The sequence below is a fragment of the Emys orbicularis genome, chromosome 3 (assembly GCF_028017835.1).
Source record: "Emys orbicularis isolate rEmyOrb1 chromosome 3, rEmyOrb1.hap1, whole genome shotgun sequence".
In the NCBI taxonomy this organism is placed as follows: domain Eukaryota; kingdom Metazoa; phylum Chordata; order Testudines; family Emydidae; genus Emys; species Emys orbicularis.
In genome coordinates this window covers 247,881-270,977 of record NC_088685.1, presented here as the reverse complement: position 1 = coordinate 270,977, position 23,097 = coordinate 247,881, and the positions used below count along the sequence as shown (strand labels likewise).

Genomic DNA, 23,097 nt, shown 5'->3' with positions numbered 1-23,097 from the left:
CCACCAGCAGTTGTTGGTATGGTTAGTGTAACCTCCGATGAGCGTGTACGGGCTTGGTGCAGTTGAGCTCACAATTTGTGTAAATTCGTGGGCCCGAGTGCCACAACATCTCCCTGGGGGTCGGAAGCTTGGGCTTGCCTTTTGCCCCCTCCCACCCCACCCCGTTATCATGGGGTATCTTTGCCTGGAGGCTCTGATGAGGGTGTCAGACCAGAGCACAAAGGCAGTCTCCCCCACGCGTGTGCTCCCAGGGGAGGGGGGAACACAGGCCTTCAAGGGCAGGGCCGCCCATCTCTGCCCATGCTCCCAGAAGAGACAATTCCATTCAGTTCTGTGATCTCTCCTGGGCCTGAGATGCTGGATCCGTGGTGCTGAAGTGGAGCAGACAGGGCCCTCAGGATACTGAGGTGGATACAGAATGGCAGGTGGGTGGGGAGAGACGTGCTGTAGGGGTGCTCGCGCTGTCTGATTCCTGGGGAGGGGGCACAGGCTTTCTCTGGCTGCCTACGGCATTGCTGGGGAAAGCAGTGTCCCTGGCTGCTCTGAGGGTGAGCTGGGCTCATGCACAGTCCCCTGCCCTGCACACGGGCCCTGGCCAGGAGCCCATATGCACCTGTCATGCCATGCGGCTGCGCAGCTGCTGACCAGTTGCCTGGGCTCTGTGTTCTCCCTGTGCGGCAGGAATGACGCAAGCAGCTGCCCTTATCCTCCTGGGATCAGTGGTGGGGGGGGGGGGGACCCTGGAGTGATAAGCTGGGGTATCTGCCCAGCAGCAGGACACGGGTGATAGGAGCAGTTGAAATGTAACTGTTCAGATTAATCATTACAGCGTAGGGCTGATAAGGCTGGGACAAACCTAGCTGCCCAGAATGAGGGGGGGAGGAGTGAGTGCCCAGTCCTTGTCTCACCCACCTGCAGGCAGACGACTGTTTGTACTGGAGTAACAGGTTTGGGAACCTTCGGATTCTTCCAGAGCCATCGCCATCAGTTCTGGGCCCGGACCATGCGTGGGACAAAGAAATACAGGCATGTTATTGAGACGCCAGATTCCGGCAAGTGGGAGGTGAGCACCACAGAGCAGCTTGTGGGTCTTTATTGTCTCCGGCAACTCCCCGGTGCTGGCACTGAGATAGGACACTACCCCGGGACCAGGTGCTGCCCTGGCTGCTCCAGCAGGGACAGGGCAGGAGCTTTCGTCGTCACCTGCTGCCACTCCCCAACCAAGCCAGCCCTGACGAGCTGGTTGCCCTGTTGCAGCCACTGCCCAGAAACCATTCCCATTCCTATGACCCTGAGACGTGGGAGGGGGAACCAGGCAGAAAAGCTGCAGCCTGGCAGTGCCGGTGTGTCTGTGAGTGTGGTTCATCCCACAGCGGCTCAGCTGGTTCTGCTCCATGACGTACACAGAACAGACTCAGCACAGGAGGACAGACTCGGAGGCCAGAAGGGACCATTGTGATCATCTAGTCCAGTGGTCCCCAAACTTTTCAGGGTTGCACTCTCACCCTTACCCCTTTCCCCACACACCCCCGCGCCGGGGATGGGAGCAGGGCTATGGCTCCCAGGGCTGGGGGATGCCAACATTGATAAAGGGACTGAGGCTGGGGCTGCAGCTTGGGGTGGGTCTGGGGCCAGGAGTGGAGCCGGGAGTGGGGCCGCAGCCAGGGGCCAAGGCTGGTGGTGGGGCCGGGACTGGGGCTGGTACCAGGGGTCAAGGCTGAGGACGGGGATGGGACTGGGGATGGGTGCAGAGCCTCGGCTGGTCCGCGGTCAGAGGCCAAGCCTGGGGGCGGGGCCGGAGCAGATCTGGGAGCAAAGTGGGGCTAGGTGGCATTCCCGCCCATGGGGGCTGGCCCAAGCCCTGCCGTGCCCCCCCTCACTGAATGTTCCTCCGCGCCCCCCTAGGGGGGCATGCCCCACAGTTTGGGGACCTCTGATCTAGTCTGAACTCCTGTATAACACAGGCCAGAGAATTTCCCTGAAGTAATTTCTGCTCCAACTCTGATAGCTGAAATTGAACTAACATAAGAATAAGAACAAAAGAATGGTCACACTGAGTCAGATCAATGATCCATCGAGCCCAATATCCTGTCTTCCAACAGTTACCAGTGCCAGATGCTTCACAGAGAATGAACAGAACAAGGCAATTATGCATCCCCTCTTGTCCATTCCCAGGTTATGACAGTCAGAGGTTTAGGGGCACCCAGAGCATGGGGTTGTGTCCCTGACCATCTTGGTTAATAGCCATTGATGGACCTATCCCCCAGGAACTTATCTAGTTCTTTTTTTTAACTCACTTATACTTTTGGCCTTCACAGCATCCCCTGAGAAGTGCTTCCTTTTGTTTGTTTTAAACCTGCTGCCTATTAATTTTATTGAGTGACCACGGGTTCTTGTGTTATGTGAAGGGATAAATGACACTTCCTTATTCACTTTCTCCACACCAGTCATAGTTTATAGACCTCTATTAAATCCCGCTTTAGTCATCTCTTTTCTAAGTTGAACAGTCCCAGTCTTTTTAATCTCTCCTCATATCGAAGAGCTGCTCCATCCCCCTAATCAATTTTGTTGGACTTCTCTGTATTTTTTCCAATTCTAATATATCTTTTTTGAGATGGGGTGACCAGAACTGCCTGCAGTATTCAAGGTGTGGGTGCACCATGGATTTATACAGTGGCATTATGATATTTTCTGTCTTATTATCTATCCCATTTCTAATGGCTCCTAACATCCTGTTCGCTTTTTTGACTGCCACTGCACATCGAGCAGATGTTTTCAGAGAACTGTCCATGATGACACCAAGATCTCTTTCTTGAGTGGTAACAGCTAATTTAGACTCATTTTGTATGTATAGTTGGGATTATTTTTTCCAATGTGCATTACTTTGCCCTATCAACATTTAATTGCATCTGCCATTTTGTCAGCCAATCATCCAGTTTTGTGAGATCCCTTTGTAGCTCTTCGCAGTCTGCTTTAGACTTAACTATCTTCAGTAATTTTGTATCATCTGAAAACTTCGCCATCTTACTGTTTACCCCTTTTTCCAGAGCATTTATGAATATGTTGAACAGCGCAGGTCCCAGTGCAGATCCTTGGGGGACCTTGCTATTTAGCTCTTCCATTGTAAAAACTGACCATTTATTCCTACCCTTTGTTTCCAATCTTTTAACCAGTTACTGATCCACGAGAGGACCTTCCCTCTTATCCCATGACTGCTCACTTTGCTTAAACACCTTTGGTGTAGGACCTGGTCAAAGGCTTCCTGAAAGTCTAAATACACCACATCCACTGGATCACCCTTGTCCCCATGCTTATTGACACTCTCAAAGAATTCTAGTAGATTGGTGAGGCATGATTTCCCTTTACAAAAGCCAAGTTGGCTCTTCCCCAATATATTGTGTTCATCTATGTGTCTGATTATTCTGTTCCTTACTATAGTGTCAACCAACTTGCCTGGTACTGAAGTTATGCTTACTGGCCTGTAATTGCCAGGATCGCTGCTGGAGCCTTTAAAAAAAATCTGCATTACATTAGCTACCCTCCAATCATGTGGTACAGAGGCTGATTTAAGCAATAGGTTACATACCACAGTTAGTAGTTCTGCAATTTCATATGTGAGTTCCTTCAGAACTCTTGGGTGAATCCCATCTGGTCCTGGTGACTTATTGCTGTTTAATTAATCAGTTTGTTCCCAAATCTTCTCCACTGAGGCTCAATCTGGGACAGTTCCTCAGATTTGTCACCTAAAAAGAACGGTTCAGGTGTGGGAATCTCCCTCATATCCATTGCAGTGAAGACCAATGCAATGGTCTTTTTGTCCCTGAGTGCTCCACACTGTTAGAAATGTGCACCTTTTTTATAGTCTGAATTAATTCGAGCAGGGAAATCAGAAATTTAGCCAGAGCACCTGAAAGATACCAGTGCTTGACAAGCAGGGCAAGCCAGCCCTGAATTCTACACTGCTCTGGGGTGGCTGGTGGGGAATTCTGCTGGAGCATCAGGCAAATTAAATATGAGCATGAATTGCACACTCAGTGCAGGGCTAATTCAAAGCGCTTGACTCTGCCCCTAGCCTCTCCATTCTCACTGTGTAGTGGGTGCGCATGGTGCCAAGAGACAGATGCAGTGCAGAAGGCCCCTGGGACGGGAGGGGGAAGTTGAGGCTTGGCAGCTGTGTCGGAGGATAGCTGGGGTGAGGGACAGGTACTTTAGCGGATACATCTAGTAAAATTAAGAGTAGTTATGTTCTAGACTACCAAGGGAGGCTGTGGAATCACCATCATTGGAGGTTTTTAAGAACTGATTGTACAAAAAAACCTATCAAGAATGGTTTTGGTTTACAGGGGGGACTGGACTTGATGATCTCTTGAGGTCCCTTCCACCTTACATTTTTATGATTCTATGATTATGATCATCTAGTCCAGAGGTGGGCAAACTACGGCCCGTGGGCCACATTCGGCCCACGGGACCGTCCTGCCCGGCCCCCGAGCTCCTGGCCAGGGAGGCTACCCCCGGCCCCTCCCCTGCTGTCCCCCCTCCCCCGCAGTCCCGCTGCTGCGCGGGCAGCGCTCTGCATGGTGGGGCTGCGTGCTCATGCAGGGCAGCGCGGCAGCGTGTCTGGCTCCGGCCAGGGGGCACGGCTTCAGACATGCTGCTCTGAACGGCATGGTAGGGGGCCGGGGCTGGGGCCGGGGGTTGGATTTGAGGCAGGGGGTTCTGAGGGGCAGTCAGGGGACAGGGAGCAGGGGGTGGTTGGATGGAGCAGAGGTTCGGGGGGGCAGGGATGGGGAACAGGGGGGATTGGATAGGGGGTGGGGTCCTGGGGGGCCTGTCAGGGGTTGGGGATGTGGATAGGGGTCGGGGCAGTCAGGGGACAGGGAGCAGGGGGGGTTGGATAGGGGGTGGGGTCCTGGGGGGCGGTTGGAGCAGGGGTCCCGGGAGGGGGCGGTCAGGGGACAAGGAGCGGGGGGGGGGGGGGGGGGAGGTTGGATGGGTGGGAGATTCTGAGGTTCTGGGAAGTCAGGGGGCAGAAAGTGATAGGGGTCAGCTAGGGGGCAGGGGCCAGGCTGTTTGGGGGGCACAGCCTTCCCTACCCGGCCCTCCAGACAGTTTCACACCCTGATGTGGCCCTCGGGCCAAAAAGTTTGCCCACCCCTGATCTAGTCTGTTCTCCCGAATAACAGCACTTTCCTGAATTGTTTGAGCTAGATCAGAGCTTATAGAAAAACAGCCAGCCTTGATTTAAACATGGTCAGTGGTGGAGCATCAGGTTGACGCAGTGTCAGTGCAGACACTGCGTTGCTTACATCAACTGTTAGTGGCTTTCAGGATCTGTCCCACACTGACCGTACAATCGATCCAAGCGTTCCCGGTGAGGACCCACACCGCCGACACAAGGAGCCAAGTGTGCACACGCAAGCGATTTAATAACTGCAGTGGCTGTATGTAGATGTGGCATAAGGCAGGTTTTCTAATCCTTTTATCATTCCCGTGGTTGTTCTCTGAACCCTCTCCAAGTTATCAGCATCCTTCCTGAACTATGGACAGAGTGTTCCAGCAGCAGTCGCACCAGTGCCAAATCCAGAGATAATAGAACCTCTCTACCTCTACTCGAGGTGCCCCTGTTTATGCCTCCAAGGAGCCAATTAGCCATTTTAGCCACAGCCTTGCATTGGGAGCTCATGTTCAGCTGATTATCCACCTTTCTGTGATGCCCATTTGGAAGGGGATCTGCAAGCGTGTCCATGGGAATCATACATCTGAGTCCCCTGATTTTTAGACAATGACAATTGGCACTATCCTGGCCCCTTGCCTAAGGGTGTGCGCAGAAACCAGCAGCTGCCAGTGCCCTCAGGTGCAGCCAGGCAGAGTACGAACATTCCTAGAAACAAGGGAAACAAACATCGAGTGCAACAGGTTTAGAAACCCAAAGGCAAGTTAATGCTGAGGTTGCTGAGCCCTTGCCAAACGTTTTGTTTCCTCATCTCTAGCCCTCTTTGTTGCTCTGTTTTGTTCTCCTGGTGACCCGAGACTGGACGGTCCCTGGGCAGGGAGTGTGTGTACAGCACCTAACATCATGGGGCCCTGATCACTGGTCAGGTTCCTAGGAGCAGCCATAATAGAAAGTAATAATAACAACAACAAAAGAGCTTAAATAAGCCCATCTGGTGAGTCGGGGAGGAAGGGCCGGAGGGTTGCAGTGTGAGGGGCTCTCTGTCCCAGGCTAAATGTGCACAGTTGGACTAGTATATTTAGAGGCTGTGGGAGCCGTTCTAGCTCTGGGGCCCAGTCCCGCTCTGCCCTGGCGAGACTCTGTATCCTGTGTGCATTGCCTTTCAGCTGGCGGGGTACGAGGCAACTCTGCCCGTCAGTGAGAAGTCAAACCCCATCACCAGGGAGCTGGATAAGGCTGACCCTGTGCAGATTGTCCAGCTTCTGAAGGAATGTGACGCAGAGATATTCCAGGAGGAGGACGAAGCTCTGCTCAACTATACTGTAAGTTCTCTGTCTTGCCTGCCTGTGTGCTGAGACCCCCTCCCCATAGCCACATGGGGTAGTGCTGTGGGAGAGCCTAGGGAAGTGGTAGGCCTGGGGTTGAGTCCAAGAGGTGCTGAGATTTGTGATTGTTTTCCCTTTGTGTTGGAGAGCATTGCAAAGCCATCAGGCTGGCCCCTGAGAAGGCTCTATCTCTTGTTCCCACTGGCCTTGCCCTCATCACCGAGCGCTTGTTGATTGTGAGGGAAGAGATGACATGTGGGAACCCCAGTTCAGTCATTCAGAGCCCAGCAGACCAGTCAGGGCCTCACCCTAAACCCTGTATTCAGATGATGTTAATAGTCTGCCTTTTCATACTGTTTCTGGCATGTATATATATGTGGGTGGGGGAGTAAACCCACAGAGCCCTGAGCTTTAGAGTGAGGGGGTTACCTCATAGGCCACTGAGCCACCCCATGGAGAATGGGCCCAGCTGGGTGAGTAACCCTGCAGAGCCCTGACCCTTCTCCCCCGATCTATGGGCCTGGTTGGGAGATAACATCACAAAGCCCTAATCCTCTCGCTTTCTTCTCAGAGACTGTACAGTGAGTCAGTGCTGAAGACCATGATCAACATTATCAATAAAGTGCAGGAAGTCCTGAAGGTACATTGTAGTGCAATGCACTGTGGGACAGTGGGTGGGGTGTGGTATGGCATGGCACAGTGCAGTACGGTGCAGAGAAGTATGGTCTGGTGTGGTGTGGTACAGTACGGTAGGACATGCTGTGATGCAGTATGGTGCAGTTTGGCATGAAGCAATGCAGTAGGGTGTGGTATGATGAAATGCAGTGTAGTGTGGCATGATATGGTGAAGTGCAATTTGGTTCCTATGAGGTGAGGTGCAGTGCAGTGGGATGAGGTAAATTGTGGTGCAATGAGGTGAAATGTAGTGTGCTATGGAGCAGCATGGTACAGCGAGGTGAGGTGTGATGCAGTGAGATGTGGTGCAGCATGGTACAGCAAGGTGTGGTGCAGCGAGATGAGGTGTGGTGCAGCGAGGTGCAGTATGGTATGGAGCAGCATGGTGCAGTGAGGCGAGGTGTGATGCAGTGAGATGTGGTGCAGCATGGTACAGCAAGGTGTGGTGCAGCGAGGTGAGGTGTGGTGCAGTGAGGTATGGAGCAGCATGGTACAGTGAGATGAGGTGCAGTGAGGTATGGAGCAACATGGTACAGCAAGGTAAGGTACAGCGTGGTATGGTGTGGTATGGAGCAGCATGGTACAGTGAGGTGAGGTGCAGTGAGGTATGAAGCAGCATGGTACAGCGAGGTGAGGGGCAGTGAGGTGCAGTGTGGTATGGAGCAGCATGGTACAGTGTGGTGAGGTGCAGTGAGGTATGGAGCAGCATGGTACAGCAAGGTGAGGGGCAGTGAGGTATGGAGCAGCATGGTACAGCGAGGTGAGGGGCAGTGAGGTGCAGTGTGGTATGGAGCAGCATGGTACAGTGTGGTGAGGTGCACTGAGGTATGGAGCAGCATGGTACAGCAAGGTGAGGGGCAGTGAGGTGAAGTGTGGTATGGAGCAGCATGGTACAGCGAGGTGAGGGGCAGTGAGGTGCAGTGTGGTATGGAGCAGCATGGTACAGTGTGGTGAGGTGCAGTGAGGTATGGAGCAGCATGGTACAGCGAGGTGAGGGGCAGTGAGGTGCAGTGTGGTATGGAGCAGCATGGTACAGTGTGGTGAGGTGCAGTGAGGTATGGAGCAGCATGGTACAGCAAGGTGAGGGGCAGTGAGGTGAAGTGTGGTATGGAGCAGCATGGTACAGCGAGGTGAGGTGCAGTGAGGTATGGAGCAGCATGGTACAGTGAGGTGAGGGGCAGTGAGGTACAGTGTGTGGTATGGAGAACCATGGTTCCATGAGGTGAGGTGCAGCACGGTACAGTGTGGTGAGGTGCAGTGTGGTATGGAGCAGCATGGTACAGCGAGGTGAGGGGCAGTGACGTGCAGTGTAGTATGGAGCAGCATGGTACAGTGTGGTGAGGTGCAGTGTGTGGTATGGAGAACCATGCTTCCGCGAGGTGAGGTGCAGCACGGTACAGTGTGGTGAGGTGCAGTGAGGTATGGAGCAGCATGGTACAGTGTGGTGAGTGCAGTGTGGTATGGAGCAGCATGGTACAGTGTGGTCAGGGGCAGTGAGGTACAGTGTGTGGTATGGAGAACCATGGTTCCACGAGGTGAGGTGCAGCACGGTACAGTGAGGTGAGGTGCAGTGTGGTATGGAGCAGCATGGTACAGTGTGGTGAGGTGCAGTGTGTGGTATGGAGAGCCATGCTTCCGCGAGGTGAGGTGCAGCACGGTACAGTGTGGTGAGATGCAGTGAGGTATGGAGCAGCATGGTACAGTGTGGTGAGGTGCAGTGTGGTATGGTGCCGCATGGTACAGTGTGGTGAGGTGCAGTGTGGTTTGAGAACCATGGTTCCGCGAGGTGAGGTGCAGCACGGTACAGTACAGGAATACTTGTCAGCGCTGAAAGGTACTGTGCCCTTTGGGCATCGCACAGGAGATGCTCAATCAGCCCTCTTTGCTGTGCTTAGTGGCATCATCAGCATGTCTGGGGAGCCATGGGTCAGTGGTTCTTGGAGTTCCACACTGGAGAGGACCAGGCCTGCCCCCTCCTGGGGTCCCTCCCTCTCGCAGAGCCGGGGAGCTGGGGACAGACAAGCCTTGGGTCACATCAGGGCCACGGCATGATAAAGGAAGAGGTGTCTCACCACAGTGAATGTGCTGCCATCACAGAGCCCACTCCCTCTTCCTAAAGGACGTGCTGGAGAGGCAGCAGGGCATGGGGGCTCTTACCCCAGATTCTCGGGTCCATGTGTTCCCACAGCAGCCAGCTGATGGGATCCCTCGAGGCAGGCAGCTGGGCCTGTGGTCCAGGCCAGGTCTGGGACTCCCGGAGCAGGCAGCCATGTTCTGCAATCGTTGAAGCTTTGAGTGAGCATGTTGCAGACTGTGGCTGGGAGGGGACTGAGCATGGAATTGGGCTGAGGCCCAGATCTCACAGGGAAGGCTGATGTGAAAGGGAAAAACACTCCTGGTCTAAGAGCCACTGAGGATCCTAAACGCTGTTATCAAAGGCTGCCACAGTCCTCAGTGCAAGCGACTGTGGCCTTTGTTTGCTCTGAGCAGCTGTGGGACTCCTGCCTTTGGCTGGAGAGATGGGCCCACCTCCGCAGGACAGTCACCTGTCTCCATTGGTTCTGCAGGACCCAGACAACACCCTTATCGTGCTGAGCGGCGGGGGCACCTCGGGCAGGCTGGCCTTCCTCATTGCTGTGAGTTGCTCCTGCTTCCTACTCATCTCCACAGTGTGCTGGTACAGGATGGAATCCAGCCCTGGGGAACACCCTGGATATGCTCAGCACACCCCATCCTCCCAATGATGTACCCCAACCCCCTAAGGACACAGCCTACTTGGAGATACTTAGCCCCCCGCATCCTCCAGCAACGCCCCTGGCTCCCCCATGCAGCTCAGCCTCCCTGACCCCCTCCCCAGAGGCACGGGGGGGGAGGGATAGAATAGTGGTTTGAGCATTGGCCTGCTAAACCCAGGGTTGTGAGTTCAATCCTTGAGGGGGCCACTTGGGGATCTGGGGCAAAATCGGTACTTGGTCCTGCTAGTGAAGGCAGGGGGCTGGACTCGATGACCTTTCAAGGTCCCTTCCGGTTCTAGGAGATGGGATATCTCCATTAATTTCTTTTTTTTTTTTTACTCAGCATCCCTCTCCATTTCCCAAGGACACCGTGCCCCCATGGTCTCCCAGTGAAGCACGTCCCTCTTGGGATCTCTGGAGATGCCCAGCCCCTCAGCCCCACTGCCCTCAGTGGAGACACTCAGCCCCCTCCCCAGCTCCCACAAAGATGCTCAGGTTCTCCCGGACCCATCAAGACACGTCGCTCTCCCCAGCCCCTCAGCTGTCCTGCTGGTGACCAGCACCCCCCAGGCCTTGAACCATGAGGGGAGAGCATGGGTGGAGCATAGGATGGCTTGAGGGTGCGGGGTGCTGTAAGCAGCACAGGGCGCCCAAGGGAGCTGTGGCAGCAGGCAGGAAGGGTGCAGTGGGTTGCAATCACAAATTGCCATGAACTCTCTGGGTCAGTGCTGGCTGCCTGGGGTGGGGCGAGTGCCGGGTGCTCCTCTTGGGTTCCGTTTCCCACTTATAATCCCTGTTTCTGCTTGTGTTATGGGACCAGCCCCAAGCCCCTGGCAGAAAGAACCATGCACTAGAGCTCATGCCTGGACTGGAAACCTTGGGGCGAGACACAGTAGTTTCCTGTTAGAGGTGGGCTCTGTAGGGCAGATACAGCGGTGCTGGTGTAGGGGGCCTCCTATTGTGCATGTCACTGGGAAAAAGGGTCTGCTGCTGCCTCTGGCTTTGTCTTCTCTTTACAGTATGTTGTAGCTCCCTGGTCTGCATGGGCTGGGTGGTTCCTAGGATGGTTAATTTACAGACAGGTTGCTGGGGTGCATGGCCTGCCTGTTAGTGCCTCTCTCCTCTCTCTCTCTTCCCAGGTTTCCTTTAACAAGCTGTTGAAGGGTCTAGGTCAGCTGCCCCGTTACACATACATCATTGCTGGGGGAGACAGGTAAGGGGGAGAGCACGTGTTTGCACCCAGCCCGGCTGAGCGGATAATGGCCTTTGCTTCCGGCTGTGGCTCGGGCTGTCTGCTAGCCAGAGGCCGAGATTTGTCTCATCTGAGACCCTAGTGGGTAACGTCTTGCCTCCCACACTGCCTGGCCAAGGAGGGGATGGCAGAGAGTGCTCCAGTGCACCGTTTATAGACCAGTACTGTATGTGTGGGGTCGAGCGCCCTTGGGTCTCTGGTTAGTAGTTGTCAATAGGGAATGATAGTCAAATGGGGGTGTTTCTACTGGAATTCACTGGTACTAGGTCTGATGCTATTCAACACTTTAATGAATTATCTGGAATTAAATATAAACTCATGGATGACGCACAGATTGTCAAAGTAAACAACGAAGAGGACAGGGCATCATACAGAGCGAGGTGGATCAGTTGGTAAGCTGGCCGATTGAAACAAAATATGGTTTAATATTGCCAAATGCCTACAGCTAGAAACGAGGACTGCAGGCCATGCCTATAGACTGGGGACTGCATCCTGGAAAGCAGTGACTCTGCAAAGGTTCTGGGGTGCCACTGGACAAGCAGCTGAAGATGAGTGTGATGGTCTGGCCAAAAGGGCGAATGCAGTTATTTGATGTATAAGCAGGGGAGTAGTGAGTAGGAGCAGGGAGATGATTTCACCTCTGTATATGGCTTTGGTGAGACTGATACTGGAATACTGTATCCAGTTTTGGTAGCCACAGTTTAAAAGGATGTTGGAAAATTTGAGAGGGTGCAGAGAAGAGCCACAAAAATGATTCAAGGGTTGGAAAAACTGACTTACAGTGAGAGACTTACGGAGCTCAATCAGTTTAGTTCGGGGGTGGGCAAACTACGGCCCGTGGGCTGGACCTGGCCTGCGAGCCGTTTTAAGGCGGCCCGCGAGCCGCACCACGCAGCTCAGCTCCGCTCCAGCGCTCCGTCCGGGGCACAGGGTTGTGGGCCGGACCACACGGCTTGGCCCCGCTCCAGCCAGGGTGCTGGGTCGGGGGCCACACGAGCGGCTGGGTCCCACTCTGGCGCTCCGGCCGGGGCGCTGGGTCGGGGCCTCACCACACGGCTCCCGGAAGCAGCCACATGGCCCCACCTCGGCTCCTACACGCTCCAATGGGAGCTGCAGGGGCGGTGCCTGAGGATGGGGCAGCATGCAGAGCTGCCTGGCCGCGCCTCCGTGTAGGAGCCAGAGAAGGGACATGCTGCTGCTTCTGGGAGCTGCTTGAGGTAAGCGTCGCTTGGCGCCTGCACCCCTGAGCCTCTCCCCACACCCCAACCCCCTGCTCCAGCCCTGATCCCCCTCCCTCCCTCCAAACCCCTCGGTCCCAGGCCAGAGCACCCTCCTACACCTCAAACTCCTCAGCCCCAGCCCCACCCCAGAGCCCGCACCCCCTCCCGCACTGCAACCCCAGTTTTGTGAGCATTCATGGCCCGCCATACAATTTCCATTCCCTGATATGGCCCTTGGGCCAAAAAGTTTGCCCACCCCGGTTTAGTTGGTCAAAAAGATCAAAAGCTGATTGATGAGTGTCTAAGTACCTTCACAGGGAGCAAATACTGTGTACTAAAGAGCTCTTCAGTCTGGTGGAGAAAAGCAGAACAAGAACCAGTGGCTGGAAGATAAAGCCAGACAAATTCCAATTAGAAATAAGGCCCACGTGATTAACCATTATAACAAACTACCAGCAGGGCCGGCGCAACCCATTAGGCGGTCGCCTAGGGTGCTAACATTTGGGAAGCGGCGACCGCGGCGGCCGGATCTTCGGCCGCCCCGGTCGTCGTCCTCATTTCAGGGGCGGAACCTTCCGCCGCCTCTGTCGGGGGCGGCATTTCGGGGCGGGACCTTCCGTCGCCTAGGGTGGCAAAAAAGCTGGCATCGCTCCTGACTACCAGTAGAAATGATGGCGTCAGCATCTCTCGATATCTTCAGCTCAAGCCTCGCTGCCTTTCTGGAAGATGTTTTAGTCAAAACACAAATTACTGGGCTCAGTCCAAGGGTAGCTGGGTGGAATTATTAACACATTAGCTGTGTTCTACAGGACATCAGACTACATGAGCTAATGACGCTGGTCCCTTTTGACATTAACCCCTATGAATCTATCCAACCAAGCCAGCTGGAGCTCACGCAGATAGGACTGAGCTGATGCTGGTGCACAGGGGGAGGTCTTGCTCCCACTCTGAGACTCAGTGAAGAGGGGCTTTTAGCTGTCAGGTGGCAAATGGAGCCAGAAATCCCTTTTTCCCCTGTGTTGTAGCTGGTTAACCCAGAGGCCACAAGCACCAGCTCACTGCCCATTTCTCCCAGGTGCAAGATGCAGTGAGCCTGGTGCTTGTGATGGGGCCCATTTGCTTGGTGGAGTAGCGCATGCTCCCTGTGGGGTCACAGGCTGCTCAGGTTTCTTGTGTCCTACCAGCTGCAGTTCAGGGAGCTGTGGAGTCTACATGTCCTGCATCCTGAGTGCACGGGGGACAGTTCTCCCCGTGCATCAGCCCTGAGAAGGGGAGCATGGGGCCTGTAGGCTCCTGTGATCTGAGTGCGTGTGTTTCGGGGGCAGAGTAAGTGAATTGGCTGGTTGTATCTGTGAGTAACTGAACAAGGTTGTTTCCTCATGTAGATCCCTAGTGATGTCCCAGGAGGGACTGGAGGACTGTGCCCTGCTGGGGATCGAGGAGCTGAGCAAGGTGAGGTCTGGAGATGGGGAAGGAGACAGAGACTGAAACAAAACTTCAGCCATGACCCAGAGGACCCTGTCTTGGGGGTTTCATGCACCAAGTCTCTTTGGGAAGGCAGGAAGAGGATGGCCAGGGAAGGGCATACTGTGGATTTCCAGGAGACAGCGGGCCTAAGCCCTGCCCATAGCTAAGGCCCTCCCCCTTAGCCGTCCGGAGGGGCCAGGGAACTGGGGCCACAGCTGAACACTGGGGACAACAAACAAAAAACAGGGATGGGAGTAAAGGTCACAGGGTGAAAATCAGGCAGCGCCCACTGCTCCCCAAAGGCATTCAAGGGGGCAGCGAGGCAGGGCACGGTGGAGGAAGGGCCAGAGCAGCTCTGGCTTCCTCTCTCTCACCTCTGCCTGGGCAGGGTCTTCCTCTTTCCCACTGCTCAGGCAGGGAGAGGAGGGGGCAGCAAAGTACAAGGGCCCCTTGCCCACTCATCCCAGTGGCAGGGCAGCCCCTCTCCCCGGCCCAGCACAGTGCCAGGGCAGTGCAGAGCCGGGGCAGCCCCTCCTCTCACCCGCACCATACTGAGTTCTCCCATTTCCCCCCAGGTTTCTGAGGGGAAGAAAAAAGTAGTCTTCATTGGAATTTCATGTGGTTTTTCTGTAAGTATCCAATGGATTATTGCAAATTTGCTGGGTGCAGAGTGGGTGCCTGGTACAGTCAGGATAGTGGGTGCAGAGTGGGTGCCTGGTATAGTCGGGGTGGGGGGTGCAGAGTAGGTGTCTGGTACAGTCGGGATGGGGTGTGCAGAGTGGGTGCCTGGTATAGTCGGGGTGGGGGGTGCAGAGTGGGTGTCTGGTACAGTCGGGATAGTGGGTGCAGAGTGGGTGCCTGCCATGGTCGGGGTAGGGGGTGCAGAGTGGGTGCTTGGTATAGTCAGGGTGGGGAGTGCAGAGTGGGTGCCTGGTACAGTCGGGGTGGAGGGTGCAGAGTGGGTGCCTGGTACAGTCGGGGTGGAGGGTGCAGAGTGGGTGTCTGGTACAGTCGGGGTGGGGAGTGCAGAGTGGGTGCCTGCCATGGTTGGGGTGTGGGTGCAGAGTGGATGATCACAGAAGGGGGTGATGAAGTGGGTACCTGCCATAGTTAAGGTTTGGGAGGGGAGCTGAGTGGGTGCCTGCCATGGTGGCTTACTGGGTATTGTCCAATCAGTGCTCAGCATGGGGGACAGATAGGGTGGGGATTGCAACTTGTCTTGGTTTGCCCTGGTCCCCTTTATGGCAGCAGGCAGGGCGGACTCTGATCTGGGGAGAGTAGTTAGGGGTCTCACTGACTCTGTTTGCTGCAGGCCTCTTTTGTGGCTGGACAGCTGGACTTTTGCATGAATAACCTGGACATCTTCCTGCCGGTCCTGGTGGGATTCAACCCCGTCAGCATGGCCAGGTAACAGACAGCATGGGAGCAGGGAAGGGGCACCGTGGGCTCAGTCGCTCCACCTGCCCTAAACAAGGGACTACACCAGGCCCTGATGCTGGCATCTCAAGCCCAGAGCTGGATCCGAGTCCATCTCCAATGAGAACCAGATCATGCTGAGGTGGGATGTGCCAGTCAGCCTCCCACGTTGCCTCACCCAGTTCCCTGAAAAGCTATGGGGTCCCCTGGAGCAGGGTGGGAAGCCCCTGGCAGAGCTGAGGGCTAGGCCCACTCACGGGGATGTCAGGCCCTGGGGTTGAATGGGGAAGCCCCAGGGCAGGGCTGAGGGCCAGCCCTGACATCCTCTCACAGGGATGTCAGGGCTGAGGTTGGATGGGGAGTCCCCAGTTCCTGGCTCAGGCCCAGGCCTGCTCACGGGGATGTTAGTCTCTGAGGCAGGGTCAGGTCCTTGTCCCAGGCCTGATTGCAGTGGGTCTCTCTTGCAGGAATGATAAGATCGAGGGCTGGCACTCTACCTTCCGCCAGGTGGCTGAGCGGATGCAGAAGCTGCAGGAGTCACACAAAGCCTTTATCCTTAATCCTGCTGTGGGGGTAGGTGACAGGTTCCACCTGGTTTTTGTATCCTCTCCAGAAAGCTGCCTGGAAATCCTCTTCGGGCTGGGCTCCTGCTCAGTGAAAGGCTGTCCCTAACGTTCAGCAAGGAGTTCTGGTGAGACAGGGCCAGCAAGCCAGCAGGATCAGTTACAGAAGACTGGGGAGAAAGGGAGTGGGACTGAGAAAGAGCTCTGCAGATGCCTGGGGTAGAGGGCCAAGGCCTCTGCGATCAGAGCAGCCCAGCTCCCACTCGGAGCAGACCTGCAGGGTCTGGATCTAATACATGTGAGTGCTGCATCAGAACAGGCTCCAGGACCAGGGTTACACCTCACCCCGTTGGCATGGCAATAGCACAGGACCAGAACTCAGGCAGTAGGGAGCTCCCACTGCTAGTGGGGCTCTATAGGCCTCCAGCATTTATTTGTTACCCCTCTCATGCCCAAAAGGTGCTTGGGGCTTTTGGGATCCCTGCACAGGAGCTTAGCCAGGTGACAACAGGAACAGCAGGATGAGAGGAGGCAGACCAGGGCAGGAAGGGGGGTGAGCCAGGCCAATGGGAGCACTGCTGGCGCTGGGAGACAGCTCGGCCTTCAGCCTTTCAGCATTGCTCTTGTGATCTGTCTGTGCAGCAGGCAGGATGGGGACGGGAGCTAGAGCTGTGTGTAGCAGTCACAGTAGGAGCTGAAGGGATTTGGCACTCCCCATCCCTGTCCTCAGATGCCCCATAAGCCTCTTGGACTCTCTCGGTTGAGTGGCAACTCTGTGTGGTTTACTTACATTCCCGCCACCAACCCCAATACTGTCCCAAGCAGCAATATTCTAGACAGGGCTTCTCACCCATTAGCCCTTTCCCTCAGTGCTGGAGAGGAACAGAGGTCTGTGAACAGACTGGGATCAGCTAGCCCAGCTCCTCTCCCTCTCCCTGTCTCCCCCGGTACTTCCTTCCTGTCCTTTTTATACCCCTCAGCTGATGGACTAATTGGCTCATCCAGCCTCCCAGCCAGTTAGCTTACACATCCCCAGCAGCCTTTTGCAGGTGAGCTGACTGAGGCCCAGATTCCCAGTAGGTGCAAGCTCCCAGCACTCTGGTCACAGGTACTTGTTCCAGCTCCATGAGAAGTGCTGCCTGCAGGGACAGCTGTGATCTGCATGCAGAATGCGCTGTGTCCCAGGAGCCCCAGCTCTGGGCTGATCTCCCCAACTGGAGATCTGGAGTGAGAGACTGAAACTCAGCGGTTTCTGACCTCGGTTCAGTGTACCAGTATGTTCTAAGGAAAGCAAGGAGTGAGAACAGCAGAATAAGGACAATGGATTTCAAAAAAGCAGATTTTAAGAACTTCAGATAGCTGCTAGGTAAGGTCCCATGGGAAGAAAATCTAAGGGATAAAGGAGTTCAGGAGAACTGGCAGTTTCTCCAGGAGAAACTTGGAAAAGAGGAGACTAAGGGGGGACATGATAGAGGTATATAAAATCATGAGTGGTGTGGAGAAAGTGAATAAGGAAAAGTTATTTACTTGTTCCCATAATATAAGAACTAGGGGCCACCAAATGAAATTAATGGGCAGCGGGTTTAAAACAAATAAAAGGAAGTTCTTCTTCACACAGCGCACAGTCAACCTGTGGAACTCCTTGCCTGAGGAGGTTGTGAAGGCTAGGACTATAACAGCGTTTAAAAGCGAACTGGATAAATTCATGGTGGTTAAGTCCATTAATGGCTATTAGCCAGGATGGGTAAGGAATGGTGTCCCTAGCCTCTGTTTGTCAGAGGGTGGAGATGGATGGCAGGAGAGAGATCACTTGATCATTACCTGTTAGGTTCACTTCCTCTGGGGCACCTGGCGTTGGCCACTGTTGGTAGACAGGATACTGGGCTGGATGGACCTTTGGTCTGACCCAGTACGGCCATTCTTATGTTCTAAGACAATATTAAAGGCACAATTGCAAACTTCTCAAAGTGAAGGAAAGATAGGATGAATAGTAAGAGGCCAGTATGGCTTCATCAGGAGCTCTTCAATGACCTGAAAATGAAAAAAGAATTCTACATAAAAGGTCAGATTGCTAAGGAGGAGTACAAAAGAACGGCCTGGGCATGTAGGGACAAAAGCAGAAAGGCTAAGGCACAAGAAGAGTTATACGTAGCAAGGGACATAAATGCAGTAAGAAGAGGTTCTTTAAATACATTAGGAACAAGAGAAAGATGAAGGAAAATGTAGGTCCTCTACTTAGCAGGAAAGGAGAGCTAACGACTGATGACATCAAGAAGACTGAGGCCTTTAATGCAGGACTCAACACAATATTGTTGAGAACTCATGGAGGATGGGTGAGGTTCCAGAGGACTGGAATGGGGCAAACCTAATACCAGTCTTTAAAAGGAGGAACAAAGAGGATCCCGGGAATTATAGATCAGTCAGTCTAACTTCGATACCTGGAAAGATACTGTAACAAATTATTAAACAATCAGTTTGTAAGCACCTGGAGGATAATAGGGTTATAAGGAATAGCCAACATGGCTTTGTCAAGAACGACCCATGCGAAACCAACCTAATTTCCTTTTTTGATAGGGTTACTGGCCTGGTGGGCAAAGCAACAGATATATATCTTGATTTTAGTAAGGCTTTTGACATAGTCCCCCATAACAGTCTCATAAGCAAACTAGGGTTATGTGGTCTAGATGAAATTACTATAAGATGGGTGTGAATCTGGTTGAAAGACTATACACAAAGAGTGGTTATCAATGGTTTGCTGTCAAACTGGATGGGCATAGCTAGTGGGATTTTGCAGGGGTCAGGCCTGGATCCAGTACTATTCAATATTTTCATTAATGACTTGGATAATGGAGTGGAGAGTATGCTTGTAAATTTGCAGATGACACCAATCTGGAAGGGGTTACGAGCATTTAGGAGGACAGGATTAGAATTCAAAACGATTTTGACAAATTAGACAATTGGTTTGAAGTCAACAAGATTAAAGTCACTAAAGACAAATGTGAAGTGCTACAGTGAGGAAGAAAAAATCAAATGCACAACTATAAAATGGGGTATAACTGGCTAGGTGGCAGTACTGCTGAAAAGGATCAGGGGATTATAGTGGATCACAAATTGAATACGAGTCAACAATGTGATGCATTTGCAAAAAAGGCTAATATAATTCTGGGGTATATTAACAGGAGTGTCACATGTAAGACTCTGGAGGTAATTGTCCTGCTCTACTCGGTACTGTGGAGGCCACAGCTGGAGTACTGTATCCAGTTCTGGGCACCGCACTTTAGGAAAGAAGTGGATAAATTGGAGAGAGTCCAATGGAGAGCAACAAAAATAATAAAGGTTTCAGAGTAGCAGCCGTGTTAGTCTGTATCCGCAAAAAGAACAGGAGTACTTGTGGCACCTTAGAGACTAACAAATTTATTAGAGCATAAGCTTTCGTGGGCTACAACCCACTTCTTCGGATGCATATAGTGTGAAACATATATTGAGGAGATATATATACACACATACAGAGAGCATGAACAGGTGGGAGTTGTCTTACCAACTCTGAGAGGCCAATTAAGTAAGAGAAAAAAAACTTTTGAAGTGATAATCAAGTCTGTACTGAGCTATCTTGATTATCACTTCAAAATTTTTTTTCTCTTACTTAATTGGCCTCTCAGAGTTGGTAAGACAACTCCCACCTGTTCATGCTCTCTGTATGTGTGTATATATATCTCCTCAATATATGTTTCACTCTATATGCATCCGAAAAAATAATAAAAGGTTTAGAAAACCTGACATATGAGGAAAGGTTACAAAACTGGGAAAGTTTAGTCTTGAGAAAAGACGACTGAGGGGGACCTGATAACAGTCTTCAGATATGTTATGGGCTATTATAAAGAGGATGGTGTTCTCCATATCCATTGAGGACAGGACAAGAAGTAATTGGCTTCTCTGCAGCAAGGAAGATTTAGGTTAGGTCTTAGGAAACACTTTCTAACTATAAGGATAGTTATGTTCTGGAAGATGTTTCCAGGGGCAGTTGTGGAATCTCCATCACTGGAAGTTTTTCAGAACAGATTGGACAAACGCCTGTCAGGGATGGTCTAGATGGTGTTCTTGGTCCTGCCTGAGGGCCAAAGTCTTGACTTGATGACTACTCAGATTATTTCCTGCCATACATTTATATGATTTTGTGGAGTACCTGCCGGGATGGGGCTGCTTGGAAGATGGGCTTCCATCCCCCAGGATGGGGTGCACAGGGAGTTGGGTTTAATTCCCCAGTACACTCAGGATGGGGGCTTGGGGAGTGGGTTTGAGTCCCGGTGCCCATGTGTCATTCAGTTCTCTCTCTTTCCCACTGCCTCAGCCTGAAGGCATCAGTGGCTCCTCACGGATGAAGGGCGGGAGTGCCACCAAGATCCTGCTAGAGACCCTGTTGCTTGCAGCACACAAGACAGTCTCGAAGGACACTGACATCTCAGAGAAGTAAGTCTCCGGTTACAGAGCTAGTAGGCTACACTGGGCAGGCCACCTCCCCCAGTGCTGGAGTCCCCTGCTGTGACTGGGCACCCAGCTGGCCTATTGTTATGCTCGGGGATTGGCTGGGCATATTGGTGTCATGCTGGGACATTGGGAAAGGACCTCCACACTTGACTGCTCCTGGTCAGACTGTGAATGGCAGTAGGGCAGACAGGAGCTTGGCATGCACAGGTCCCGTGAGTCCTCTCCATGTTCTTCCCGTGTCTAGGTGCCTCCTGGAAATCCTGAGGACATATGAACGTGCTCACAAAGTCACCTATGCTCAGAGCAAAAAGATTGCTGCCTTGGTGAAGCAAGCAGGCACCAGGTGAGGTGGGCAGGCATCTCCATTTCTGCTGGAGAAGTTGGGGTTGGGGATAGAAGGAAGGGAGAGAAGAAAGACGTGTAGGGTGCAGAACTACTCAGTGAGCAGTGCATGGGGGTGTGATGGGGTATATCAGACCCTTTGAGGCCCCCTGCTGGAGGCCTCATGGTCCTGGCACACCCAGCCCCCCCCCCAAAAGGCAGTAGAGAGGTCCTCCAAGCTACCTAGAGTGGCTATGTGGGCCACAGCCAATCGGGGCCCAGCAGCCTAGTATAAGAAGAGCTGCAGGACCAGAGGCAGTTCAGTTCTTTGCTGGAGCTGTAGGAGTGTGGATGGTGCGTGGATGGCGGGCGGGCGGGCAGAGCTACAGAACCCCAGACAGGGCAGCGCTGCCAGAAGCTGGGGAGAGCAAGAAGGAGCCCTGAGCTGGTTGCTGGGACTCCATGGCATGGGGCTATGGGGAAGTAGCCCAGGGAATTAGAGAAGCCGTGCAATATAGTTAAAGGGACACAGCAGATGGCTGCTCTCTACAGGGTCCCTGGGCTGGGACCCGGAGTAGTGGGCGGGCCTGGGGCTCCCCAACCCCCCATTAGCCACTGGGGGGGAAGTGGCCTGGGCAGTGAGGCAGCCCAGAAGGGGAACTGAATTATAGTGGCCCAGCTGGAGAGCTGTAGCCAGGAAGCCCAAGAGAGCTAAGACATTGTCTACAGGGAGGGAGCCCTGGGGCGCTGTTCTGTCCTGGAGCAGGGACAATCTGAGAGAGCGCAGCACACACACTTGGCCAAGGGAACGCTCACAAGGGGTGAATGCACCCTGTTACGGGGGGAAACAGCGAATTAACACCCATTAACCCCCCTGTGCTGTGCTCTACTCCTACTCCCCCAAGCAACACCGGTAGCCCTCTGTGCTGTGCTCTCCCTGACCCTGCAATAACCCTCGTGCTGTGCTTTCCCCTGAGCATGTCCAGTAACTCCCAGTGCTGTACTCTGCCCCTACCCTCTGAGCACCCCTCTGTGCTGTCCTTTCCCCAGCTTGCAGAAGAAGGCCTGTGTGTACATGGTGGGCTGGCACACGCTGGGCATCATTGCCATCATGGACGGTGCCGAGTGCATCCCAACGTTTGGGGCAGGTAAGGGAACTGGCTGTGTTGGAAAGAGCCCTGATGCCTCTGGCAAAGGGTCCCTGTGATGTGGGAGAGGTGTCCAAGCTCCTTGCTCTGAGCTCCCCCTGCACCCAGCTGTTGATATATCGTAGGGTCAATTGCTTGACCACCCTTTAGTTCATTATAAAATATATTCAAAAGACCAAATAACCAATATCAGTCAGGTTTATTGCTCTAAGCAAATCATAATATAGTGTCACCATGCCTCTGTGGGTCACAAGTGAGACTACCAGATGCAGGACAAACTGGTGAGAAATAGGACAGACACACCCCAAAACTGATGGTTATTCTCTCATAAAATATACTAATCCAGTAATACATGTAAACGTCTGTCTCACCACACTGGCTGACCAGAAGTCAGAAATGCAGCCTCCTTAGGTATCCCAGTCCTTGTTTCAACACCCAGACACTAGACCTAATGATGATTGGTTATTTAAAACCAGTTTAATCAACCAAAGGGTTTTTCTGATCCCAAAGAACCAGCCACACACCCAGGTCAATAAATAACTCGGACCTTATCCAATAATCACACTATTGCCAATCCTTTAGTATCTAATATCTAAAGGATTATTTATAAGAAAAAAGAAAGAGGTGAGAGTTAAAATTGGTTAAAGGAATCAAATACATACAGTAATGGCAAAGTTCTTGGATCAGGCTTGAAGCAATGATGGAATAAACTGCAGGCTTGTTAAGTCTCTGGTTGCTTCCAAATGATTGGAAGGTCCTCAGTCCCTGGGTTCGAATGCTCCCGTTAGTATAAGTCCATAGTTCAGAGATCAGAGCAGGAAAGAGGCAAAATGGAGATGTTTCCAGGGCCTTTTATAGCTTCTGCCCTGTGAAGGGAAACTCATTGTTCCAAGTAAAGCCCTCAGCACAGTTTATGAAAAAGTACAGGCACACAAGATGGAGTTCAGTACCCCATAATCTAGTCACATGCCCTTGCCCTTGCATGCTTCGATGAGTCATAGCAGCCATTGCCATATTCTAGTTGAACGTCCTCAGGAAAGTCCATCAGTGGAGGTAAGCTTCTTCCATGGCCCAGTGTTCATTGATGGGCCATCGGCTTGAATAGTCCATTCACAATGTGCTGACTAGACTGGATGTAAACTACGGGAGCAAACACATTTGAAATACAGGTACATAGTCAATACTCATAACTTCAGATACAAAAATGATACATGCACACAAATAGGGTAGACGCTCCGCGGGTTACGCAAGACCCGACTTATGCAAATCCGCACTTACGGAAAAAGTTCCGTAAGCTAGAAATATAATGGTTGGAGA

General features: G+C 52.9%; 1 protein-coding gene across 1 annotated transcript in view; it reads left to right on the top strand.

Annotated features, from left to right (window-relative positions):
* The first annotated feature begins 1,003 nt into the window (after window positions 1-1,003).
* GCKR (glucokinase regulator) overlaps window positions 1,004-23,097 on the top strand; it is a 32,254-nt gene continuing 10,160 nt past the window's right edge. Inside the window, exons 1-12 of the mRNA XM_065401647.1 lie at window positions 1,004-1,063; window positions 6,340-6,495; window positions 7,070-7,138; window positions 9,741-9,809; window positions 11,048-11,121; window positions 13,766-13,832; window positions 14,423-14,476; window positions 15,160-15,254; window positions 15,731-15,836; window positions 20,175-20,293; window positions 20,556-20,654; window positions 21,683-21,780. Coding sequence (XP_065257719.1) covers window positions 1,004-1,063; window positions 6,340-6,495; window positions 7,070-7,138; window positions 9,741-9,809; window positions 11,048-11,121; window positions 13,766-13,832; window positions 14,423-14,476; window positions 15,160-15,254; window positions 15,731-15,836; window positions 20,175-20,293; window positions 20,556-20,654; window positions 21,683-21,780 — 1,066 coding nt within the window. The remainder of the gene's footprint in view (window positions 1,064-6,339; window positions 6,496-7,069; window positions 7,139-9,740; window positions 9,810-11,047; window positions 11,122-13,765; window positions 13,833-14,422; window positions 14,477-15,159; window positions 15,255-15,730; window positions 15,837-20,174; window positions 20,294-20,555; window positions 20,655-21,682; window positions 21,781-23,097) is intronic.